General features: G+C 39.9%; 1 protein-coding gene across 2 annotated transcripts in view; it reads right to left on the reverse strand.

Annotated features, from left to right (window-relative positions):
- The window catches only part of nkd1 (NKD inhibitor of WNT signaling pathway 1), a 37,117-nt gene extending 24,569 nt beyond the window's left edge, over positions 1–12,548 (reverse strand). For both annotated transcript variants that reach the window (XM_004067494.5, XM_011493638.4), the window contains exons 1-3: positions 12,318–12,548; positions 12,186–12,218; positions 11,849–11,985 (exon numbers count right to left, since the gene is read on the reverse strand). In XM_004067494.5, the coding sequence (XP_004067542.1) occupies positions 11,849–11,985; positions 12,186–12,218; positions 12,318–12,342 (195 nt within the window). In that variant the 5' untranslated portion in view covers positions 12,343–12,548. The remainder of the gene's footprint in view (positions 1–11,848; positions 11,986–12,185; positions 12,219–12,317) is intronic.
- Between the last annotated feature and the right edge of the window lie 11,111 nt (positions 12,549–23,659).

The raw sequence follows: 23,659 nt of genomic DNA on the forward strand, positions 1-23,659 counted from the left end.
AAGGAAATTATAGCTGTGGACTTGGGATCCATCACCAGGCAGGTTTGGAGGAAGTAGCTCTATGATTAAAGTGTGCATGGTCAGCAACATGCAACGCTGAAAGGGTTTGAGGAGTCTTCACATGCCAGAGGGCTCACCGTGTTAACTCCAGTTCACAACATGGGTCATGCAGAGATTCTCCACACAAACACGTCAACACACCCAGAAATCCTTTCATGTGGAGGAGGAGTGGATCTTCTGTACTTGTGTAAAATATTCCCAACAATGTACTGAATGTCAAACCAGAATATTTGCATGTGTGATAGAAAAGGTGACAGAGATGCAATTCCGTCACATCTTTTTTCTTTTGATTACTTACTTTTATTGTGGAGATAGCATACTGTCACAAGTATTAGCACTGCTGGTCATATTACCTTCCTCACATCAAAGCCTTTCTCTGAAAGGCTCAGTGGAATATTAGCAGAGATTTATAGGCCTCATTTCAATACTTCTGAAACATGCTGATATCTAAAGTAATCACCTTCCTAGTTTTTTTTTTTCTACTCCTGTGTGTGAAGTGTGAAGTTTGCCAACACTGATGACATTTATAAAAGTTTACACCAGCTTTGATAAGCTTTTACAACTTAGACTCTCAGAAACTAAATCCTACCTGTGACTCAAGGTGAGGGCCTTTTTTAGTAGGTAACAAAGTGCAATCGCAGCCGTTGACATTTGTAAGATGGCATATCAAAGCTTTATGGCGCCAGTAAGGGACAATAAAAGGTGTCAAAATCAAGAGTCTACCCTTTTTTTCAAAATATGACATGAAGGAACTGAAGATTCAAAAGAATCTAGTCCAATAAAGACTTCCTGTGAAAATGTAATTGTGGTATGTTGGCCTTTTTAGCTATTTCATTAATTTCTTTAATATAAAGAGAACATTTTGGGCCACAGTAACATTGATATTGACTTATTTGTAATCAGGAATAACTCCACAAACCTCACTTCAAGTTGGAGAACGACAAATGCCGAACTTTGAAGCCGACATTAATAGTCAGGATAACACATATACGGTATATATAACAGAATCAATCGCATAGCTTTAGTAAACAAACGTGAGTAAACACTTTTTATAGACACTATTGGATCCTGTGATTGGTTTTTTTATTGCACAATCACATTTATAATCCATATCACAAGGGCAAAAGTATACATATTAACATCAAAAGGAAATCCAAAGCTCAAAAAGAACTGCAGGTTAAATGTTATAACAGTAAAAGAAGTCATATCTTTCCAATAGGCTAACAAATGAACATCGTATCCATAGTATGAGTTTTCCTTTCCAGTACAAAAGTCAAGCAAAGAATCCAGAAAGAGTTCAAATGTGATTGGAGCCAGAATGAAATCCTTCAAACATGTTCACTTCATGAACTCCACTTTGGGAACCTTCGTTCTGAAATGGAATCTGTGGTTTGGAAGAAACAGAGATGACCAATTTGCTCGGCCTGGTTTTATAGAAGAATCCTGCCTGCCAAAAGCAACAAATCACTACATTATGGCCTCCTCTGCTGTCCACAAAATGGCATACTTCATCTCCAAAAACTTGTATGGTCAGTCAGACCATTCAATATATCACTCTTGCTGAAAAGAAATGAGTTTTTTGCGAAAGCTTTACCCTCATTTCAGCATACATCAAGCATTATTGTCAAAAGTGGGTGGAGTTAAAGAACAAATGTGTACAATATCAAGTGTTTAACTACTATATTGGGTCTACAGGATACGAGTATTTATTCAAAGCATTCGTTAACTAGAAGCCTGTCCCAAGTGTTGCAAAATGTGTGAAAAAAATTATCTTCATCGAGGATAGAAAGTGATAGGCACTACAGTCATTTTCCTAAGGACAAATAACACAAAATATATATAGTATTTAAACCCTTTGGCTGAGTAACAAACTGGTTGTGCCTAAGTTCATCATTGGCGTCAACATAGACGTTTTCATGGATATTTGATGCATTTTTTCTTGTTTTACAAGGATGGTAACATGACTTTTATTACGGGTCATTTATCTTCAGAAAGAATTTCAGTTAAAAACTGCAGTAGAATCTTTTACCTGGTTTGCGTGATCTAATCTAACAGTTTATTTAGTTTATTTAGTTTAAAGCAGCAATTGCACGAAACTGATAATGGGTTTTGCTTTTATCTGATCTACCAAATCACTTCTGCAGGTCGTATGGGGAGCCTTACACGTGCATCTAACCTCAATCCAGCCACTACGCACATGAAAGCAAAGCTGCAGATGAAAAGATGACAGAAAATCTCATCTCTATAATCCGATTTGCACAACTGCTTCAAATAACAGTTGAAGGTAACAGCCGTTCAAAGGCAGTTATTCATGTATGTCACTGAAATCACCAGCAGAGCACCAAGTAATACTGTACATAGCAGTTAAGTAAACCTCTGGTGTGTGAGATGGGGCTGACCTAAACACCAAGGTGACCACATTCTTTCTGCCGTCTAGTGCATAAACAAATTCCTGCGCACACACACACACACACCCTGGTTTAAGCAGACGTCTTGGCAGCCTCCAAAAACATCACTCAAATCTGACCTTTTAACTGTGGACTTGTAATCTCTGTAATTACAGAGAGTGTTTCAACTTAGCAAGTAAACATAGTAGCAGAAATAGACACTTCAACTACTATATACAAGTGTGCTGGTGCCAGCGGCGCAATTCTATTCATAGCTGTGTGGAATTAGTGGCTTGTGTCACAGCTCACTATAATGAACCTGCCATGGTTTGGGTTACACAGTTGCAGAGGGTGGCTACACTTGACAAACAATGCTTTTACAGGTAGAAAAAAAGGAAAAGTCATTGAATATCTTCAAGATTACAATTACAAAGAAATGAAGATGAGGAAGTTCTGGTATTTTATGTTCAGAACTTTTACAATGAGCTAGATTCAAGAGTGTCAAATTGAGCTTTCAACTTGCTTGAACTATGGATGACTGAAAAACTATACTTGCAAGCACCTTGGTCACAATGTCCATACAAAATATTCAAGCATTTGTCCCGAAAAGACAGATTTTCCAGATTCTACAGGTAAAACATTTAAAAAGGGTGAGACATATTATCAAGATCCAAGTTTTAAGAGCAGAATTTACTGAAGCACAGAGAAGATGAATATAGAGCATAGATGTGTTATTTGAATTAATTTAATTAATTGATCCAAATTGTGCCTCTAAAATCGTGACACGATCTGAACTTTGAGTTTTGTGATCCTAATTCCGACCAGGTGAGTGAACTCTTCAATTCAGTATTTAGTCTTTTGACCATCACACATTTATACAGAACTGCACCTCCTGACAATACCTGGTTGCCCGTGGGAGATTTTTTTTTAACTTTTCCTTGGTTATTGGTTTGAGTTGGACATTGTTTTGTTTTTTCTAACTTAATACAGGAAACTTGCTACACTTTAGGTTGTGACTTCTTTGTGGGTCACTAGATGATCTCTCTGTTTTTATTCTGTTATTCTGATGTTCATTCGCAACCAAAGATGTTTCCAGGTGGACTAGGGTAGGCTATTTTGAAATGTCACATCTTGATTTTGTTTGGTACACTGTCTGGACCAAACTGTCTGGAAACGTCATGCAGCGACAGCTACTCATGCAAGTAAAACCAAAAGAAAAAAACTCTTTTCAGGAAGATCAGAGGTTACTTGTTTGGTCCCAGCAAAGTTTAAGCATACTTTCAAACTTACTAAATAAAGCAGACTATCAGAAGAAACAAACTCTGGTACAGACTAAACAGCCTAATGTGAAAGAGCCTTTACAGCCCCACAAAGAAAACAACATTTAAGTTTTAAATACATCTAGTTGTACAACTGTATGCCTTAATAAAAGTCATATAGTCACTTATCTTAAAAAAAAAAACAATCCAATTAATTTCCTTCATTTGGTCAATTTATATTTGTTTTCTTTTTTTTAATGTTGGATTAATCTTAAATATAAATGACTTTTTAGGGAACAGAACTGAATCTTTCCACTGATCATCTACAGTAGGATGACCTCCTTGGGTTGTGGCACATGTGGAGTATAAACACAACAGCGAAAGATGGCCTTCCTTTCAGACGGGCTGATCTTCTGTTTAGTTTATGTTCAACTAAAAACATCCCCTAACAGACAATTCAGACCGCCTCTGGGTCGGGCGCCACCAGAAAACCTGAATATCTCTGGAACCTCCATCAGGGAGCGGCACAATGCTCTCCAACCTTTGTTTATTTAAATGCACTTCCTCCATCCCCTCCACCTCAGGTGGCCTTCAAGGTCTGGTCACCAAAACACTAGACAATGAGTACACCAGTAGGACTTGATCATTGATGTTTCCCTCAATCCAGTTTGTAGGAAAACACAATGGAGATAAATTCATGCTGGGACTCGGTTGCCAGCGATAAATGGATTTGTATATTTGGATAAACACATGGGTAATGTGTGTTCGCATACTTAGAGTGTCTCTGTGTTACTCAGCATGCGTGCACCTCAGCATGTGCACACTCATGAGAACTAGATAACAGTTTAATGCAGATGTTGATGTTGTCCTATTTGTGAGTCACTTTGAGTGTTCATTAAAATTATTCAGCTCTAACTGCACGGGCCAGAGCGCAATCCACAGGGGGACCCAATAAACAAACAAAGGAGAATTATTCAGGACTTAAACACTTAAACACCCACTTCAGCAGAGCCGTTTAAGTGGGTGATTAAAATGAGCACTGTGCTTCCTCAAAAAGCTCAAAACTACCACAAGGACCTCAGTCACCCACAGTTTCTCCCAGACCCACAAATTGGCATTTTCTCTATCCCCAAAGTTTGACAATGTAATTTTGGAAATGTTTTATTTATTTTTTCCACAGCTTGAAAGTAACTCTCAAAGGACTGAATAATAGAGTTTGGATTCAAGTGAACAGTACTCTTGGTGGAAACCAAATGTTGAACCACAAACCCTACTTTTTTGTTTTCACCAAGATTCTGCTACGTCTAACTCTTCTAACACTTTTTAGAACAACTTGCTTTAGAAAAAAAATGTTTTCAAAAATACATAACTTTTTAGGAGAAGACAAAATAAAGAAGACAACAGTTTTTTTTTTTTTTCTGAACAAACGTTTTTTCCTTTGGGAAGGTGTGAAAGATGTGAAAGATTTTCGTCAATTTAACCAGATTTGCCATGAACCAAAGAGAGAGTTCATTGAAATGTCTGTTCACCTTTCGGCAAATCCCTTCAGGGGTCGCCGTAGCGTATCAGCTTTCACTGATTTGCACAGCTGATTTGGCAGAGATTTTTAGGGAGTTGATTTGAATGTGATTTCGTAAAATTTTTGAATTTAAAAAAAAAAAGTTAGAAAAATGTTTTATTTGATAGTGTGGTGTAACTATTTGAATATGTAATAGTTAGAGGACCAATTTTCTTTTTAGAGATTTCTTTTTCTTCCTGGTCGGTGGTCATTTCAGTCCAATGCCCCCTCACAACAAAGTTCCTGTGACTAACATTACCCTGCAGTTTGGTCATTCAGTGTAGTGTAAAAAGCAGACCACACTGTTAAAGATGTGAAGGTTTTTGACACACCCCAACCCACACACACTAACTAAACTGGACTATCCTGGTTTTAAAAAGCAATAAATGTTTGAAATTGTAGTTTCTGGTCACAGAGGTTGCTCAGGGAGAAAACAAAGACGTCGCTGCTCCTTTAAACAAAAAAGGTTCCTGCTTCTGACTCCGCTCAGACCAACATACCAAAAAAAATCAAATAAAACAGAATGTAAAGTTTTCTATTATTGCAATGTATATCTGCAGCTCAAAAGTTGTGCAGCCGGTGCAAAGTTGTGCAGGAATGAATGTAGAAGTTACTTTTTCGACGCTTCTGAAGACGATTCTGTCTCTAAAAATGGTTTAATCCATCATAACAGCTCATGAAGCTTGAAATTGTCATGGTCTTTACATATATTAATAATAATTGTTCTTTTTTTATTCTGAACTAAAACCAGAAAGGAAATTGAATGCATCAAAACCCAGCCCGGTTTCAGAAAATAAGAGCAGAACATCTTCAAAATCGCTTTTAAAGTCTTTAAATAAATGCCAATCTTTAGCGTGGAACAAAGACGACAGACACTTTGATCAACAGCCCTCCATTGCTCCAAACCGAGCATATATTTGGGGAAACAAAGCACAATCTCAGCTGCTAATCCCCTGAGATTCCGAGTGCATTCCCGTAGAAGCATTTGATCTCTGGAGTGCATCCAGACAGCTGACTCCAGATGTACTGCACACTTGCATGCACACGCATGAACAGATAGGCGCAAACATCAGTGGTCCACTTCAGGCACTGATGTGCCAAATAAAGGTTATTTCTGACGACATTCAGTCACACCTGGATCAGCAGACTTCAGCAGGTAAAAAAGGCTTTTACAGTCAAGTTCTTGGTATGTGAAACATCAGAGTTATTGTAAAACAGATGCTGTGATCCTATTGCTTTGTTAACAGACCTAAAGACAGACAAAAATGATAGACTGTCAACAAACCCCAAAAAGTGGATTAAATAAAAATTCCCTAATCAATACAAATACAATTTCACTTTTATCATTAAAGCAATATCTTGGTTTTTTTTCTAGGGTAAAAAGATGTACTCCTCATTTTTGTTGTCTCCTTTTGTTTTTTTATCTTTGTCTTTCGGCTTCTACCTTTAGGGGTCGCCACAGAGTATTCATCCACTCCTGTTGTAAGCATCCTCTTCGCTCACCAACCACCCTCTTGTCCTCCTTCACAACATCCATGATCCTCCTTTTAGGACCATCTTCTCAGCCTCTTTTATGGTTCTTTCAACCTCAGGGACCTTTTGCCAACATACAACCACATTTCTTAGTTCTTATTCTTAAAATGTGTAACGACATTAATGAAAGACCCACGTTTGTTCAGTTTAGATCATTGACTGTATATGAGAACTGGACCAAGTGAGTGTGACTCATAGAAAATGGCTTCCTTCCAGTTCCAACAATGAACTATGTTTAGTCTATGGGGTTTTGGCTTCTCAGAGCCAGCAGATACATTCTATTTGAGACGTGACAGGGGAAGGGTGGTTCAGTCCAGTTCTTGTTACAGTCAATAGTTTAGATCAATAGTTATGTAAAAAAAAAAGGCAGCAGTAAAGAAACAAATTTGGTATTTAAGTCTCACTGACTCAGGAACCTGGCAGTGGTACCCACCCACTCCTGGATGCAATGGCAGTCAATAGCACCCTAATTGTTCATCAAGGCCTTGACCCTTGTGCAATCCTAGGCACTGTAACGTTGGGAATTGGGTCATCTAGACCCACTAGACAGTGCTCTGAACCTTTTTTCTTCAATGATTTGTGATCTTCACTGATGTCCATGGATTATGGGGGCGACAGTGGCTCAGGTGGTTGAGCGGGTCGTCCAATGACCGAAGGGTTGGCGGTTCGATCCCCGCTCCCACCAGCCAAAATGTCGTTGTGTCCTTGGGCAAGACACTTCCCCTCCTTGCCTCCAGTGTGGCTCCACTGGTGTGTGAATGTGCATGAATGTTCCCGGTGATGGTCAGAGGGGCCGTAGGCGCGAAATGGCAGCCACGCCTCTGTCAGTCTGCCCCAGGGCAGCTGTGGCTACATCAGTAGCTTACCATCACCAAGTATGAATAAGGAGTGAATGAATAATGGTTACAATGTAAGCGCTTTGAGTGTCATGAAAAGCGCAGATAAATCCAATCCATTATTATTATTATTATTATTATTATTACATGAAATCTTTCCACCTTTATCCACCTTTGTCATGGTAGGAAGAACACATCAATGTAAGGGTGGGGTCATCTAAGATAGCACAAGGCCTTAAAGGACCCACTCAGATGAAAACTGTGCTTCTGGTGTTTTTGACATGTTCTTGTGGCATATTTCTTATGATGGAGAACATATACTGTACAGAGAATTAAGCTTAAAACTGCATTTGTGAGCATTTCTTTATTCAAATTGTTGTTAATAAAGACGCAAAAATGCAGACGCAAAAATGCAGTTGTAAAAAAGCTTGTAGCTGTGATGCAGAACCTCCAGCTGCAGGCCATAACCCCTGCTCTTCTCCATTCTGATGCATCCACTTGTAGACCACTATATTTATGTTCATCTTTTCCTCGTCTGAGCTGGCCCAAAACTGTACGCCTGCATAGCTCCAATATTGCTCGCACCAGTAATGTTAGCTTGGGGTTATGGGGGTGTTTGTAAGCTAGCGCAAGAGCTTGAATACAGAGGGATGATGGGAAGTAGGAGCAGGCTTACTCCACGTCAACAGTCCCTGCCACAACTTACTCAGGTGAATTTCGAATAAACGCAGCAGAAACTATATACCGTTGAAAATTACAGCTTGTTTAGATTTTGGCTAAAAATGACCACTGAGAGCGCTTTTAAAATAGATCGAAAGGTGGGACTTCAAGAAACAGAGCGATTTACATTAACTGAAACATTTCTATTCAGCTTTTTGGCAAACGGAACACATTATTTTAGCAAACTACCTACACGGGACCCCAAATTCACCATAGATGCTGATGTCAGCCTGAACCCTATATGTTCTCATGAGGAATTAATACATTTTAAAAAATCACGGTGCCCCTCTATGGCCAGATGCTATCCCTCCCCCCACTAACTGGGTCTTTTCTTCTCTTTAGAGTGTGGCTCTAAACTTTTTTTTTTCTTCTAAACCTCTTCAAAGGGCAGCACTGGGCTCTACCCCCTCGGTCCCCTGGGACCACAGAGGGAGCAGATCCTGGTGGGAGAAGGCCATACGTCACACATCACGCACAAGAGGCCAGCCGGTGGGAAAAGAAAACGCAAAGAGGGAGGAAGAGGAGCTTGTGTTTGAAAGGTGCTTTAAGATTCTGGAGAAAAAGGCTTTCTGAAAAACGAACAAAAAAGAAAGAAAAAGCTCAACAGTAGAGGTGAAAAAACTGTCCCTTCAATGGGAATGCATTTAAAAGCTTTAGGACACATTCAAAAGAGAAAAATCAAAGAGCATTACAACCAACCGTGCTGCAGGGTGTGTGTGTGTGTGTGGTTGGCAGCAATCATCCTGCGAATCACACATCCTGTCATCAAGTTTACTTTAGCTTTTGTCTGCGCTCCGCACAAACAGGAACTGTGGGGACAGGGGCTTGAACAGACTGGACGAGAAGGGGGTCTTTCAGGCCACATATTAGGCAGAGCTTCGTGGAGGGGGCGGGGCTGCCGGTGTCACTATAAACACCCCCCCTTACATGGCCCACATCAAATATATTCTCATTTCATCAAGCCAAGGCCACCGAGTAAACGCAACAAACAGATGGAGGATAGGAAGGAAGAAAGGAGATGAAGGGCAGGAAAATGTGTGGAGGGGGGGGGGGGGGGGTAGAGAGGAGAGTCACTGACATATTGTTTCTGCAGAAAAAGGCAAAGCAATTAAAAAAAAACAACCTTTAAAACTCAAATTTCGACATTTTACAGACATTTCTGGCCCTACAAAACGGGTTGAAGGGTGGGTGTGAGCTGCAGGGAAAGCATGCAGAGGCTCACATGACCGGGATCTCATGTGTTGAGAAGCACAGATCCACCTGCCCACAACACTCACGCACTGTCCACCAGACATCTGACGACAAAACCCATGAACGGGAACACAGCCCTGCCTTCAAAACATGCCGTCAGGCCTCCAGGTCTGCTCCTCTATCTCTGTGCGTGGACCCAATTCCATCTCCAAAAGGCCCACAATCCACAGCTAATGTGAGCAGCAAAGATTGGCAACTTTCAAAGAAGGCTTGCTCCAATTGGCAGCGTGTATGGCTAAGATTGGATCAAAAGAATTTCAAGTGTAAACTTCCCACCATTGACACCCGACCCACATTCATCTGGACCCCGTTTAAACCGGCAAGGGAAGATTAAAGAACAACAGCTATGATGCCAGGTAGTCCGCAGAACAGAGGCACCTTCAAAGTCCGGAGAAAGCTCGCATTCTCTCACGCGAGAGCTCCGCTTCTGTCTCTGACAGGGTTCAGACCTCAAAACCTCTTTCTAATGAGCTTTAAGACTTGCTGTTAAAGCTATAATATGGCCAACTTTTTTTTTTTTTTTTTTTTACGATGGGATAATAGCGTTCATCTGGGGAATAATTTATAATTCGAGATACTTTCAGCGATCTCTTTGATCAATTCCAAAAAGAGAAGAGAGTTAAGGGTTTGGACGCATTCACTAAGTGCTTTGGAAATGCTGGGAGCTCCACTGCTTAATGAAAGTCCACTTAACGCAAATATGAGCCGAGGCAAAAAATTTAAAACATGTAATATTCCATGGAGTAAAGGGGAGCTATGCATTTTCAAAATAAGAATATAACCAGAAATCAGGTTTTATAGACATGAAAACACAAAAAAAAAAATGTCATACATGGCATACAGTTATTTAAGGTGAACCATCGTCACTTCTTTTAGTTTAAATCTCAACCTGCCAGCCACAGCTCTACATCCAAACCCAAAAACTTTCTTGTTGTGGAGAAAAAGTGCCTGAGTGAGGATTGAACCAAATTATTGAGTGTTACTTTGAGGATATTTTGATTTCTAACTGTGTTAAACTGGTTAAAGAGCAGAGCTAGCTAAAAAAAAAAATTACAGTTTTAACAATTCTGCACCATTTGGCAAAGTTCTTATTTAAGCTCCTTTTGAGTAAGAAGACATCCTGCGAGTTGCATCTTGAAGGCTTAAACAGACTTTTCAGAATTGTCTGTTATCTAACTTTTAAGAATGCCACCAGCTACACGTACTGAAGAATCGTTTTTGCCAATAATCTCTCATTTACACCCATGTCTTCCTTGCGTGTTAATCATTTGGCATAACACGACCTTTGCTCGAGAACGGCTGCGTGCAACAAGAGCCGTTTCTTAATAAGAAAAGAAAGTGACAGGGAGAGGTACAATAAAAATGTGTTTACTACATCAAGCGGCTAAATGTCACTATGGATTCTAGTTCGCAAACCAAAGGAACTGTCAAGCGCTTTCAAAAGAAACTGCCATACGACATCAGAACAGGAAACTACAATGAGGTGCCTCGGTGTGTTTAGAAAATGCAATAGATCCTTGGGTTTTTTGGGCTGTGTTCAACAAATAGATGCATTTCTTCTCAAAATGTCTGGCTGGTGGGTGGAGGAACTGATTTCCCTTTTCTCTTGATGGGCTTCAGTTCCTCAAACATGCTGCCTTTGAGGAAAGGAATCTCAAACCAAAGAGGCTTAAAGGCTCCTCTGAAGCGATTCCAAAGGATTTCCCCACTTGACAGCAACAGCAGAGTGTTTACCGTGCAGCCAAAATACAAAAACAAGCGTGCCCTCCAACATTTCTCAACAGCCCTTACAATGAACACTTGTCACCAGACTGTCACACAGCAATGCTTTCAACTTTGGTGCAAACATTGACTATATTTTATGGAAAGCGGGTTCCTATTATGACCAAAAACAGGCAAATAGCATTTAAACACTTTTTAAATAAAGTTTTATAATTTTGAATATAAGGAAGTGGGATTTACAGTTTAAGATGTTGGCACTTTTGGGGACCCTTTCTTCGAGGTAATGTTGATTACATGGTTATTGTTCGTTATTTAATGTATGATACCTCAATTGTCAATAAAGTTTAAAAAAAAACTTTGGGGGACCCTTTATTGCTAATTGGAGAACAATCACACTACAATAAGGAGAGTTTAACCTCCTCCTTCAGCAGACAAAAGGGCTGAAGAGCTCCAAGTGTTCAAGCATCTCAAGAAGAATTGGTGGCACTTTTAAAAACGAGGGGGCTTAGTCCGCTTACTTACCCGCGCAGTCGAGCTACTCTTGAGGTGACAGTCTCGCTGCTCCAGTCTTGAGCTGGTAGTGCAGTAGTATTTCTGCTTTACCAGCCAGTCGTCGATTCCCTTTCTCGCCAAACACGCGTTGACTACAAAACTGTCCCCTAAAATTAAGACACACATAAGAGCATCCCAAATGAACAGCTTTAAAAGCCACATTTCATTTGCAGAAACTAGTCTCTTGGTTCAAATCAAAGTCGAGTAGAACTCTCGTTTGTTCTCGTGTCGTTCACAAACTGACAAAAAGAATTCCTCCGAATAACATGAAAGTGGATCACATGATGAAGTTCAGTTGTTCGCTTACCTTCTGGACTCTCTCTGGGTTTACAAATAGCCGCTTGAGAGACAAAAGAACAGAGAATAAAAATTGTTGCTCTCTTGTCTAACTAGTGTTACTACTGATAAATAAATGTGTTGCAAGTATCAGAAATCTTACCATGTTTTGAGTGCAGTTTACCCATTTCTATGCATCGAACTGGAGTTAAAAACCATCCGAAGAATGTAATCCAAAGAAGAAGAAAAAACGAAGTAGGTGAAGATATCCAGACAGAGAAGCGTCCGTGGAGACCAGGAGCAGACTACTCTGACTACAAAACCGTAAGACTGCCGAACCAAAAGCGAGTCTTTGATCCGGAGCGCTGGTGCTGACAAGCGCACGTCAGGCTGTGCCACTTCCGTTAAAAACCTTCACAATAAAAGAGTCGGTACTGGAGTGTTCGAAAGAGCATGTCATAAATACGACCTATAATTAAGGATTTAAATGTTTAAATTAGATAGCTTTTAACTGCTTCACCGTGTTTAATTTGGCACAAAACACTAACACGAAGTTCCTGCTATTATGTTACGAAATGAGTTAAATGAAATTAATACAATTTGGATTATTTCCGGTGTAGCACGTGTTTTATATGTTTAGCTTGATGCATCTTGGTCAACTTTTCCCCTCTCCTGTTTCTGGTAAAAGCACCTAGGAGGTGTTAACAAAATCCTACTTTTAACCGCAAAAATGTAGCCCTTTCCATCTCAGTGCACGCAAATATGCACACAACTCCGCGGAAAGGGGTTTCGAGCGCTCACAAAAAAGGGGGACTTCGGGTTTCTATTTGGGGGTGTCAGCAATGAGCCTCAACGTGCAAATTCTCACGTTTTCCGCTGGACTGGATTTGTCTCCCCCACCCCTGACCTCTTTATGACTGATAACCCCCCTAAATCCACCAACAAATTTTATTTATTTAGACTATCGAGGCTTTATGACAGATTACTTTGGTCATAAAGATGATCACATGAAATCAATGACTGATTATATTCCAAAAAAATGGGGTTTTTATTCTCATAAACCAGAATAATTGTCTTCTCTGATGAGTCTTCTCAGGTTAAAAGCAAATTATGAGGCTGCATGCTCAGTGCCCATCTCTGGGGTCTCTGACATCAGAATAAGGATCTTATTGGACTGAGGCAAGAGATGAAAGCATGCTAAGATGCTTTTGATCTTTTCAAATACACAGTATTAGACAAAGTCTGTAGTCCCACTTTATGCCTGGCTGCCAGTATCATAGTGTGACAGCAATACAGTATAACACGCTATGGTCACATTGCCAGAAAACACAGTTAAGGTGTTGTGTTACCACAAAGATAAAAGCTCTAAACATCCTCGGTGTTAGATGAAAGTTTGATGGAAATCACACTCAATAATTCTTTATGAGTCTTTGCCACATAAGTTAGCAATATTATTAAAATAAAGCCAGACTAAAATAAGCCACACAAAGAACTTCTGACTGTTTTTGTTTAATATAAAGAGAACTGTGTAATTGTTTCAACCTAATTTTGTCCCTGTGACTCAAAATAATAATTTACAGGTTGCTATTTTTGGAAAATGATTTCACCTTAAGTAAGTAAAAAAATAAATGTTAAAACATGACTGCATCACCTTCTACACACTCTTCTGTATCCTGAACAATCGGCCCACATTAGCATATCAAAAGGACGTGTTCTGCCAAAAACAACCTGCTGTTTTACATTAAAGCCAAATTTAAACTCATAACTTTGAACGATGTGTTCTTAAAAATAATTCACATTATTGTGTAAACCTGTCTTCAACCAGGGAATGTTTGACAATTGTTCTGTTTTCTAAAAAAAAATTACACCAACAAAAAAAAAATACAACCACTGTAGGCCAGACCAGATTTGTTTACGATAATGGAATGAGGAAAAAATGTTTATTCTCATAACAAAGAAATTTAAATACCATCTAAATGTAGTAAAACGTCAAGTGTACAATTTTGAGCAACACAGGAGATTGTTTGAGGAAAAATAATAGCAGGAGTTAGACTTTTAAAAACATAAATAGATTAAAGACAAGTGCCCAAGAATACTGTAACTTTACTTATGAACATTCCTTTAAAACCAGAATAATTTCTTGAAAATAAAAAAGCTCACTACAGAAGAAAACACAACAGCGGTGTCAAAAAAAGGAATGAGGGAGGGTAGATTGAAGACAGCTGTGTACAAACTCTTGTACCCACCCATTTCAGTCTGCGTTGTGTTAGTGTCATGTTCTCCTTCTTAGCACTGATAAGCTATTAATTTTACAAAAAATCAAAGCCAAAGTAAAAAAAAACAACATGGTAAAAAAAGAAAAACAAATAGTTTAAACTGAAGTTTCTGCACAATGCAATTAATTTCACATATTTACCCTCATCAGCAATAGCCTTCCTATTGCTTTGAGTGATGTCATTGTGGCTAAAAAAACAGAAAATAAGTGCAAGTGTTCTCCTCCATCTGTCAATCTGTGAGAAAAATAGCATTTTAATTTTTAAAAAAAATACAATATTTTTTGCTTTTTCTTACTTTAGTGCCGTGTACCCAGATCTTTCCCTTATACTTATTTTTAGAGTATACTTTTAGAATTTGTGTCTTCTTCTCAGGCCCAGTTTTAGCCAGTTCCACTATGGTGTGCAGGTAGAATATCAGGGGCGTTGAGGTCAGGTGTGCTGAGAGTTTGGGGCGTCATACTGTATCTCTCCAAGCCCCAAAAAGCTTAACAAACCATGATCATGTAAGTTCATCTATCCATTTATCCATGTCTTCTCCTTTGATCTATTTTATGTCTTTAATAAGTTTTACGTTGAACACTATAATCCGGGTTTGGGACCAGCACAAGCAGGTCTAGTGCCCTGTTGACGCAGTGGCTCAGGCAGCTTAGGCGGTTGAGCTGGTAACGATGGACAGGCGACTCGAACCCCGCCCCCCCAGTCAACTGTTGCTGTGTCCTTGGGCAAGACACCGTACCCCTCCCTGCTCCAGTGATGCTCCACTGGTGTGTGAATGCGTATGAATGTTCTGGTGATGATCAGAGTGGCCATAGGCGCGTACTGGCAGCCACGCCCCTATCAGTCTGCCCCAGGACAACTGTGGCTACATCAGTACCATCTTCAAGAATGAATGAGGAGTGAATGAATAATGGAAATACATTGTAGGCACTTTGAGCGTCTGGAAAAGCGCAGATGAATCCAATTCATTATTATTATTTTTCTTTTAATGCCGGTATATTTGTTCGTTTGTCCGTCTCTTTGTTCATCTTGTTTGTTTATTTGTTATTGTTTAACTTAAACATTTCTTAGTTAGTTTTGGGTTTTTAAATTAGATCACGTTTGGGGGGGGCAGTCACGGCATTTGGAGGGGGGGAGCGTTTGCATTTGCCTATGTTTATATCTGGCTTTGCTTTTTCTTATGTTTCGTAGTACACCAAAAATGTGTGGTCTATACCCGTCACCAAATATTTGCATTCTAGACTAACTTTATTTTTCTATTTGCCTTGGTCCCAATCTGACTGCTTCAAAGAAGATGACAATTATTGTAATTTGATGCACTGATCCCAAACATGGAGCTCATATTGGAAGCCTGTGGATTGTATTCAAAACATTCAATGACTTATGTTGGGGCAGGGTCATTAATATCATGGCTCCACCTGCCTTAATATGTAAGAGACATTAGTCTTTGCTAAATAAACATTGACTTGCTGAACAGCCCACAAATGCTTGACTCTACAGGGAGTAGACCAGCTTTCCTCCCTCACTGGTCACTGGATTGGCTAAAAGTAAATGACAGTCTCATTAAGCTGAAATAGTGATCGTAATACCCAAGGCAACATCCTACTTTCGCTCAATCACAAGTGATAGGCTGCAGTTGGCGAAACCATTGTTTGCGCCTCAGCTTGAAATGACAAACTGCGTCTGTGGCAAGGCTGACAGGATTGGGCTGGTTGAAGCTGATAGCAGAGATCACTAGTCCTTCCTGTGGTGGGAGTTACAGGGTATGACTTTCTTCTCTTCTCTTCATTAGGTATTCAAGTTTGCACCTAATGTGAAGATCACCATCGCCACTCAACACGAGTCCAAGCAGTTCAAAGGCAGCTCTGCTTGGAAGTGTGCGCACCACCCCTGGAGTCGACGGGCGCTGGGCGCCTGCAGAGTGCTGGGTGCTGAGAGCTTGGGCGTGTTTGGATCAGGGACTGAATTTTCCTCTGAAGATGAGGAAACGGTTTATGGCACTCTCCCTTGAGAGTGTCTCCTGCTCTTTGAAGCTCCTGTCTTGGTGGCTGCTCTTATCTTTGGGAAGGGATTATTTTATCTCCTCCTGTTCCTTTCTTTCTCTTCTCCCCCTTTTTCTTACTCCCCGATAACTCAGGTCTGCTGAAGACTTCTCCTTGGAGATCATCTCTTTGTGCCCTTACTCTTTCTTTCCACTCATTTCTAATTTCCCCTTTACAGAATTAACTCAGCCATCTATCCTTCACCACCCCCTATCTTTTGCTTTTGTTTTCCTCTGTTACACCCCTCTTTTTCTTTTTCCCTGTCTTCCCTTTTCCACACTTCCAACACATGACAGACTGTGTAATTAATGAGCATCATAAACCTCTCTTTCTATTAGCTACCCATTAGTAAACCTGGCAAGCCTGTCATTTTGGACAAAAACACACAGCTCCTTCATTTGATCCCCACATCAAAGCAGGAACCCCACTGTTTTCAACTCAATACACTAATTGTGTCCTCGTTCTGGATGGGGCTACACCCCCACCATTTCAAAAAAGCAGCCAGTGCTGAGTGTAGATAGTAAAGAGAAGTACAGAAGCAGAAAGTATTGATTATATGGACCTAAACTGGAAAAACCTTCAAACTGGAAAAAATTACCAGCCGTTCAGAAGTGGGCCCAGGAGTCTCCATGTCTGTTCATTTTTCACACCACTTCATCCCTTGTTTTACTGTAAACACGTTTGCAAATGAGACATGTCAGTGGGCCTGAGGCTGTGTTAGAGGTGTTCTATGTGCCTCTGCAAAGATAAAAAGGAATTTTTGAGTGCTTTGGTACAGATTCCCTTATTTTAAACTAATGTAAAGTACAGAATCAGCAGTATGGTAAAGATAAATCTCACCAAGAAGTTATTTCCAAAATGCAAAAAACAAAATGTTTTTGACGTTTTGGTCCCACTTGTTCTTTGGCTGCTGTGCCAAAGCTGTAAGCATTATACGGTTGACTGTAATGAAAAATCATGAACATGCATACATGAAGCAATACCTAACTTTCTGCAACATAAGGAGAAGCAAAACCATGTTGTTTTTTCTTTCTTCCAGACCTGACACATCCCGTGCTGGGCCTCCACAATAGGCCAAGATCCCACCTCTGGAGGAATCAACACTGTACTTCAGTCGCGATTGTCTTCTGCCCTTTACAAAATTCACTCCCTTTTGTCCCTCAAGATAAAGGCAACAGTCACATGTTTGGGTTTTTCGCGGTCCGCAGCTGCTCCTCTTCCCTTTCTGCTCTCCCTCTGTGTGCTTCACATCCCCCTCTGAACCGCCAGGCTGTATTCCCTCCACTGATGCCCTTCGCAAGGCATCAGGCCCCCTGACATTGTCATGAGGACATAAACACAGACAAAACATTAGATCTCTTTGAATCCGGCCAACTGAATGAGTCCCCATTCATGCTTGTTCCCGTGGAGAATGCCCAGTTTTATGTCGGAATGAGACAGACTTGACCACCAAGGTATTTTCCCCCTGAGGTCAACAAGTCCCTGCGTCAATTAGACAGGTGTTATCAGCTTTTATTTTTCTCAATAGAGGGTTTTCCACCACAGACAAAGACAAACCAGAGAAATTAACAGACGCTTTTGTCTGCAGCTGAAAAATGTGTCAATAAAAGCAGAACATTTCCTTCATATCGTTTAATTTGATAACGTGTCAGACTAAAATATCTCTATCCAACAGTAATGGGGATTGATTGGAGGTTTGGGGTTCCCTGAGATGGCATTAAACCCCCACCACCTCCGCTCTCACAGGCATCAAAGGCAAAGCTTGGAAATAGGGTTGCAAAGCCATCTCTCCGTTGGTTTCTTCAAAGGACAGGAAGTGTGTCAAAGGGACAGGCCGTCTTTCCCAGCAAATTTTAGCAGAGTTGCTATACTAACAAGCTCATCTCATAGACTGTAGAAACAATGGACAGCTCAACCTCTCCCTTCTCCTGCTCCCAAATAGGAAATATCCGCTGGTTTCGAGACGTTAAAATCCCACACACTTCTCTTGAAAAGTAGACAGTTATTACTTAGTCATTTTATTTGTCAGAATAACCATTCTTGCTCTGGTGCCTTCTTCTTAATATCTTTCTAATCATAATTTAGATTAAAAGACATATTTTCTTAATCGCAAGTTATTCAAGTTATTAACTGACTAATCAGATGTCTCAGTAAAAGCATGTGTCTGACGTCTAACGTTAGTAACTATAATGACCTCTAAAAATGTTTATAACAACAGAAATCTTTATGATAATGAAAAAGAAATGTTGAGGCTCAGGACCGCGCAATCCTAAATGTTTTCTTCTTCCTCTGTTTGGTTTGATGTCAGTTTACTCCCCAAGATAAGAGGACACAGCGCCACTTACTGACACTTTATTAACTCTGTTAACACAAGCTGTGTTTACATGGACAAAAGTAATCGGAAAGAACGGCTGATCGGAAGAAAAATGTGTCATGTAAACACGCCGTTCGGAATAGTCTGTCCCGATCAGACTCGTTCAGATCAGACTTTCTTTCCGATTGAGATAAGTTGGTTATGCCGTTTGCTGATCCGATCGTTGTGCAAATAAACAGTTCATTCCGATCGTGGTTTTACGTCATGCATAGACAGTGTTTTGCTCCAGAGAAGGCTTTGGAGCGCAAACTGGACCGACCGGCTGCTCCGTGGATGCCCAATACCGATGTGCGGACGCCTCTGCACTCCACCATCGCCCCGCGGCCTCCTCGCCTCTCCCAAGGGAGTAGCACTGACTACCTGTACACAGATTAAAAATACAATGATGAGTGAACAGGTACTTCATAATAACCATAACAATAATAAAAGCATGTTTAGAAGATCATCTTGTATATTACCGAGCTGTATCTGTATGTGGCAGCTCGGCTTATTAACAGCCGACTCATTTCCTCTTCCGGTATTTTAAAGTGTACTTTAAGAGTACTGCGTGTGCCTAAATGATTTATTCCAACCGAAAGTGTGGCCCATGTAGACATTTGTTATAATCGGAAAAAGTTTTTCTGAGCCCATGTTCACAGTTGAATTCTAAACCAACCTTTGATCCAATCAAAACATTTTGCACATGTAACCGCGGCTACTGACACTCATCCAAGCCGTGTGGCTGTCATTCTATCATGTATCATTGAGACCGACGCTCATTCATTTTTTTGGCGCTGTAATCCAGTCGGGGGAAGCTCTCTGTTGTTGAGGAAAATATAAATTCTTGAGATCACAGGGTTATCCGCTGTTTAAAAGTCTCGGAGTGTCATGAAGGAGGCAGAGCTGGGAAATGCTACCGGTAGCTGATCTTTTTAAAATATTCTTTTTTTTAATTTTTTGATAATGAATTACAAGGTTTACAATGTTGAAACAACCAACGTATACAAATATACAAGTTACAGGAGTAAAAATAAATCAAATTACTTAACTGTCGCAATGTTGGCCACACAGAGGAAGGGATGTAAAATTTGCACATGCGCAGACTGATCGGGTAGCTGTTACAGATGGGGTAGCAACAGGTCTCTTTTCGTGAGAGTCAGAGGTAAGGCATTTTCCATGAGTGATGTCACACCTTGATTCGTCTATTGTTTTTACAGTCTATGGTTTAACTGTGTGTCTGTGGCAGCTGAGTTCAAATGGCAGCCCAATTCCTTTTTGTACATCATGTGATGAAGAAGTCAGGATATGGATACCATTGCTCACCATGAAGGGTTGCATTAGCCGTCGTCCCAGATAATGGGTTGCTTTGGTTGGCCTTACTCAATTTCTGTCATTTTAACATGTTAAATTCACCTAAATCAGGGATGCTCTCTGTGGAAAATCATTACATTAAAATGATTAATCACAGTATTAACCAAGGCAGGTCAAGCTCAGTCTCTTTATAGGTAGAGTGCATAAACTAATCTCTCTAACAGGCCACACCAGCTTACCAACCAGCTGCTTATGTGCTCTACGTTAAACTGGTAATGCTCATACGTTGTCCCATTTAACCTGTTAAAAAAAGTCCTCTGCAGGTTTCTTTTTTACTTTCCTACTGAAAAAGTTTGTTCAAACACATCAAAATAATGTCCTTCATTAATGCTGATATGTTTTTGCAGCTGCACCCAATAAGGAACAGTGCTTTCATAAAAAATGAACGAAATTACACTTGCTTAATAAAAATGACTGCTGTTGACTTTTTATCTGTTTGTCTGGAATTAACCACATGAAATAAAAGATAAAAAATTAGGACATATATCATGTTTAATGTTTTTATGATTTCAAAGAAAATACTAATGTTATAAAAAAAATTAGAAGCAATTCAAAGTGTTGTGACGAATTTAGGTAAGAGGAGGTTTGAACATTTTGTTGAGGGTTACATAGTGATTATAAAGTGATTACATAGCATAGGTATTACATAGTTATTACATAGCATTCACATAGTTATTTATGTGAATGCTATTTAGGTTTCTTATGAGCTTCAGCGCCGTGATGAGAGTTGGAGGTCTGATTGAAATCTCCAAGGATTTTATCCATCTGCAAATGCATTATAGGATCCTTATCTTCTGGTTAGCCTCAAATTCTGGAACAAAATGCTCATACTAGCTGAGGCATGGTCGTGGAGAAATGATAATAGGAGTTTCATGGGAGTTGGCTACTTTGTGTTTATTTACCTTGCCAAGAAATCATTTATAAGCCAACGTTTTTGGGGGTAAACATAAAGGTCAAATTCAAGATTCAGCTATTAAGAAGTCCTGCAGCAAAAACACTGATCCAGAGTAAAACAAAAAGGTTTAGATGCAAATGATTAAAAAGTAAACATGAAATGTTAGTTCAAAAGGGGCTCAAGTCCAAGAGGTTTGTTTTTCCAGGAAATTATTTTAATTGCATAGCTTAAAGAGAGGCTACACCAAATGATTAATACTTTACCCAGATTTAGCACCAGTTCATAGCTTACAAATGCTATAATATGAAGCACCTCACTTTTATAATTTCAGAGGACAAGCAAACTAAAGGCTCTGGACTTGGGCCCTTCTTGAATTAAACAGGGGCGCTGCCATATTGGATAACTAGTGCTGCCATCTATGGGATGATGCAAAACCCATGCAAGAGAGACCCAAGTCCAGGAATTTTGCACTTCATGCATTTTAAATGTCAAGCATAGTCAATACATTACAACGGACTTGGGACTTCTGTGCACATAATCAGATAGCTTTTCCCTTGAAGACCATAGAACATATAATATCTCTATTTTAAAATAAATTGTGGACTTGGGCCCCTTTTGAACTAACCGATTCAATTGTTTGAATAGCCTACTAGAAATAGTAACATTTATTTTAGCGAATTACAACAATGATACAGTGAGAGGATTTTTACACACTGGGATAATCGCAAACTACCTGGAAAAAGCACCATTTCAACCAAACAATTTCTGACACGGAAATTTAAAAAGTATGAAAAAACTGTGTAGTTTTTGTCATTTGAGCTTTTGCCTGTTTATCACAACACGTTTAACAATGGGCCATTTTAACCTTCTTTCGGCTTGTGAGGTTGGTTTTGTTTATCTAGTTTTATGTAGTACAGTACTTAAAGTACTTTTTATTTTATTTTTTTATTTTTATTATTTATTTTTTGTTTTATTTTTACTTTTTAAGTTTTTTATGTTTATCAGAGAATTACTTTGTATAAGATAAGATAAGATAAAATAAGATAAGATAAAACTTTATTTATCCCACAATGGGGACATTTTCTCATCGTCGGCAGCAAAAAAAAAGACATTCACTAACACAAATAGCAAAGAATAGAAAAAGTGGCATTCAGAGAGGGTAAAGTGATAAGTGATAAAGTGAATTTCAACAAAAATAAATAGTACAAAAATGCACAGCAAAAAACAACCGTTAAGGAACATAAAAACAACAACGACTACAACAGTTTGTACTAAATAAATGAGTAAAAGAAAGAAAAACACCCCTGGGACCGTGAAGTGTCACTGTAACACGGTGTTGTACAGTCTGATGGCTGTGGGGAGGAATGACCTGCGGTGGCGCTCCTTGCACTGTGGGTGCAACAGTCTCTTGCTGAAGGAGCTGGTCAGCGCCTCTACCGTTTGGTGACGGGGGGTGGGTGGGAGGGGTTATCCGTGATGGATGTTAGCTTAGCCAACATCCTCCTGTCCACCACCTCCTCAATGGACTCTAGTGTGCAGCCCAGGACACAGCCGGCCTTCTTAACCAGCTTGTTCAGCCTCTTCATGTCTCTGCTTGCACTGCCCCTGCCCAGCACACAACTCCATAAAGGACCACTGAAGCCACCACAGTGTCATAAAAGGACCCGAGCAGCTGTCTGCACACGCCAAACGACCTCAGTCTCCTCAGCAGGTGAAGACTGTGACCCTTCCTGTACAGAGCATCCGTGTTATTGGACCAGTCCAGTCTGTTGTTCAGGTGAACACCCAGGTATTTAAATGTGTCCACAATCTCAATGTCTGAACCCTGGATGTTCACCGGTGAGTGTGATGGTGAGGTATATTGTCGATGCATCCCACCAGAATTCATCTGAACCAAATGTGCTAGTGTGATGTGACCAAGCTTTTACTTCCACTCCTGAATTTGACAAAAACCCAGTATTACTTATTGCAGTTCCTCAAAAGACCACTGGAGGCTGGTGGCCAAATGGAGCAACTTCCAATTGATTCGTATTCTAAAAATAAAAAGCCAGTTGATACCCAAGAATAAACTTATATTCAGCCGGGAGTGAAAATTATTTTCACATTTTTGAGTTTGGTGAACTAAACTCTGGTTATTTTGCTTCAGTTTTTTTCATTCAGAATTCCATGGGTGACTTTGGAGGTTATACACCCATAATCCCCCAACATGTCCACTGCGGTGACAAAACTTTGTTTTAGGAAATACCAAAACAAGCAAACAAGCAAAACAATAATGATAATAAAAATAGCGATTAAAGATAATGCACCAAAATTCCTTTAATTATGTAATGTGCATCCCAGAGTCATCAGCAGCTTTCTTAAAAGCCTCCCTGAAGTTGTATGTTTTCTCCAGAGGGTTTGCACATATGCTGCTTGCTTTGGTAAAAGCTTGGACTCTCACAGTGGCTACAGCTGGATGATCTCCATACTGAAGAAACGGTCTTCTTTCCCACACAATAAAAAACACAGTAAAACACGTCAAGCTCTGGCTGTAACCTTCATAAGATCTTCTTTCATCATGAAAAGAGGTTG

This window comes from Oryzias latipes, chromosome 3 (genome assembly GCF_053564925.1).
Source record: "Oryzias latipes strain Hd-rR chromosome 3, Olatipes_Hd-rR_3.1".
Lineage (NCBI taxonomy): Eukaryota > Metazoa > Chordata > Actinopteri > Beloniformes > Adrianichthyidae > Oryzias > Oryzias latipes.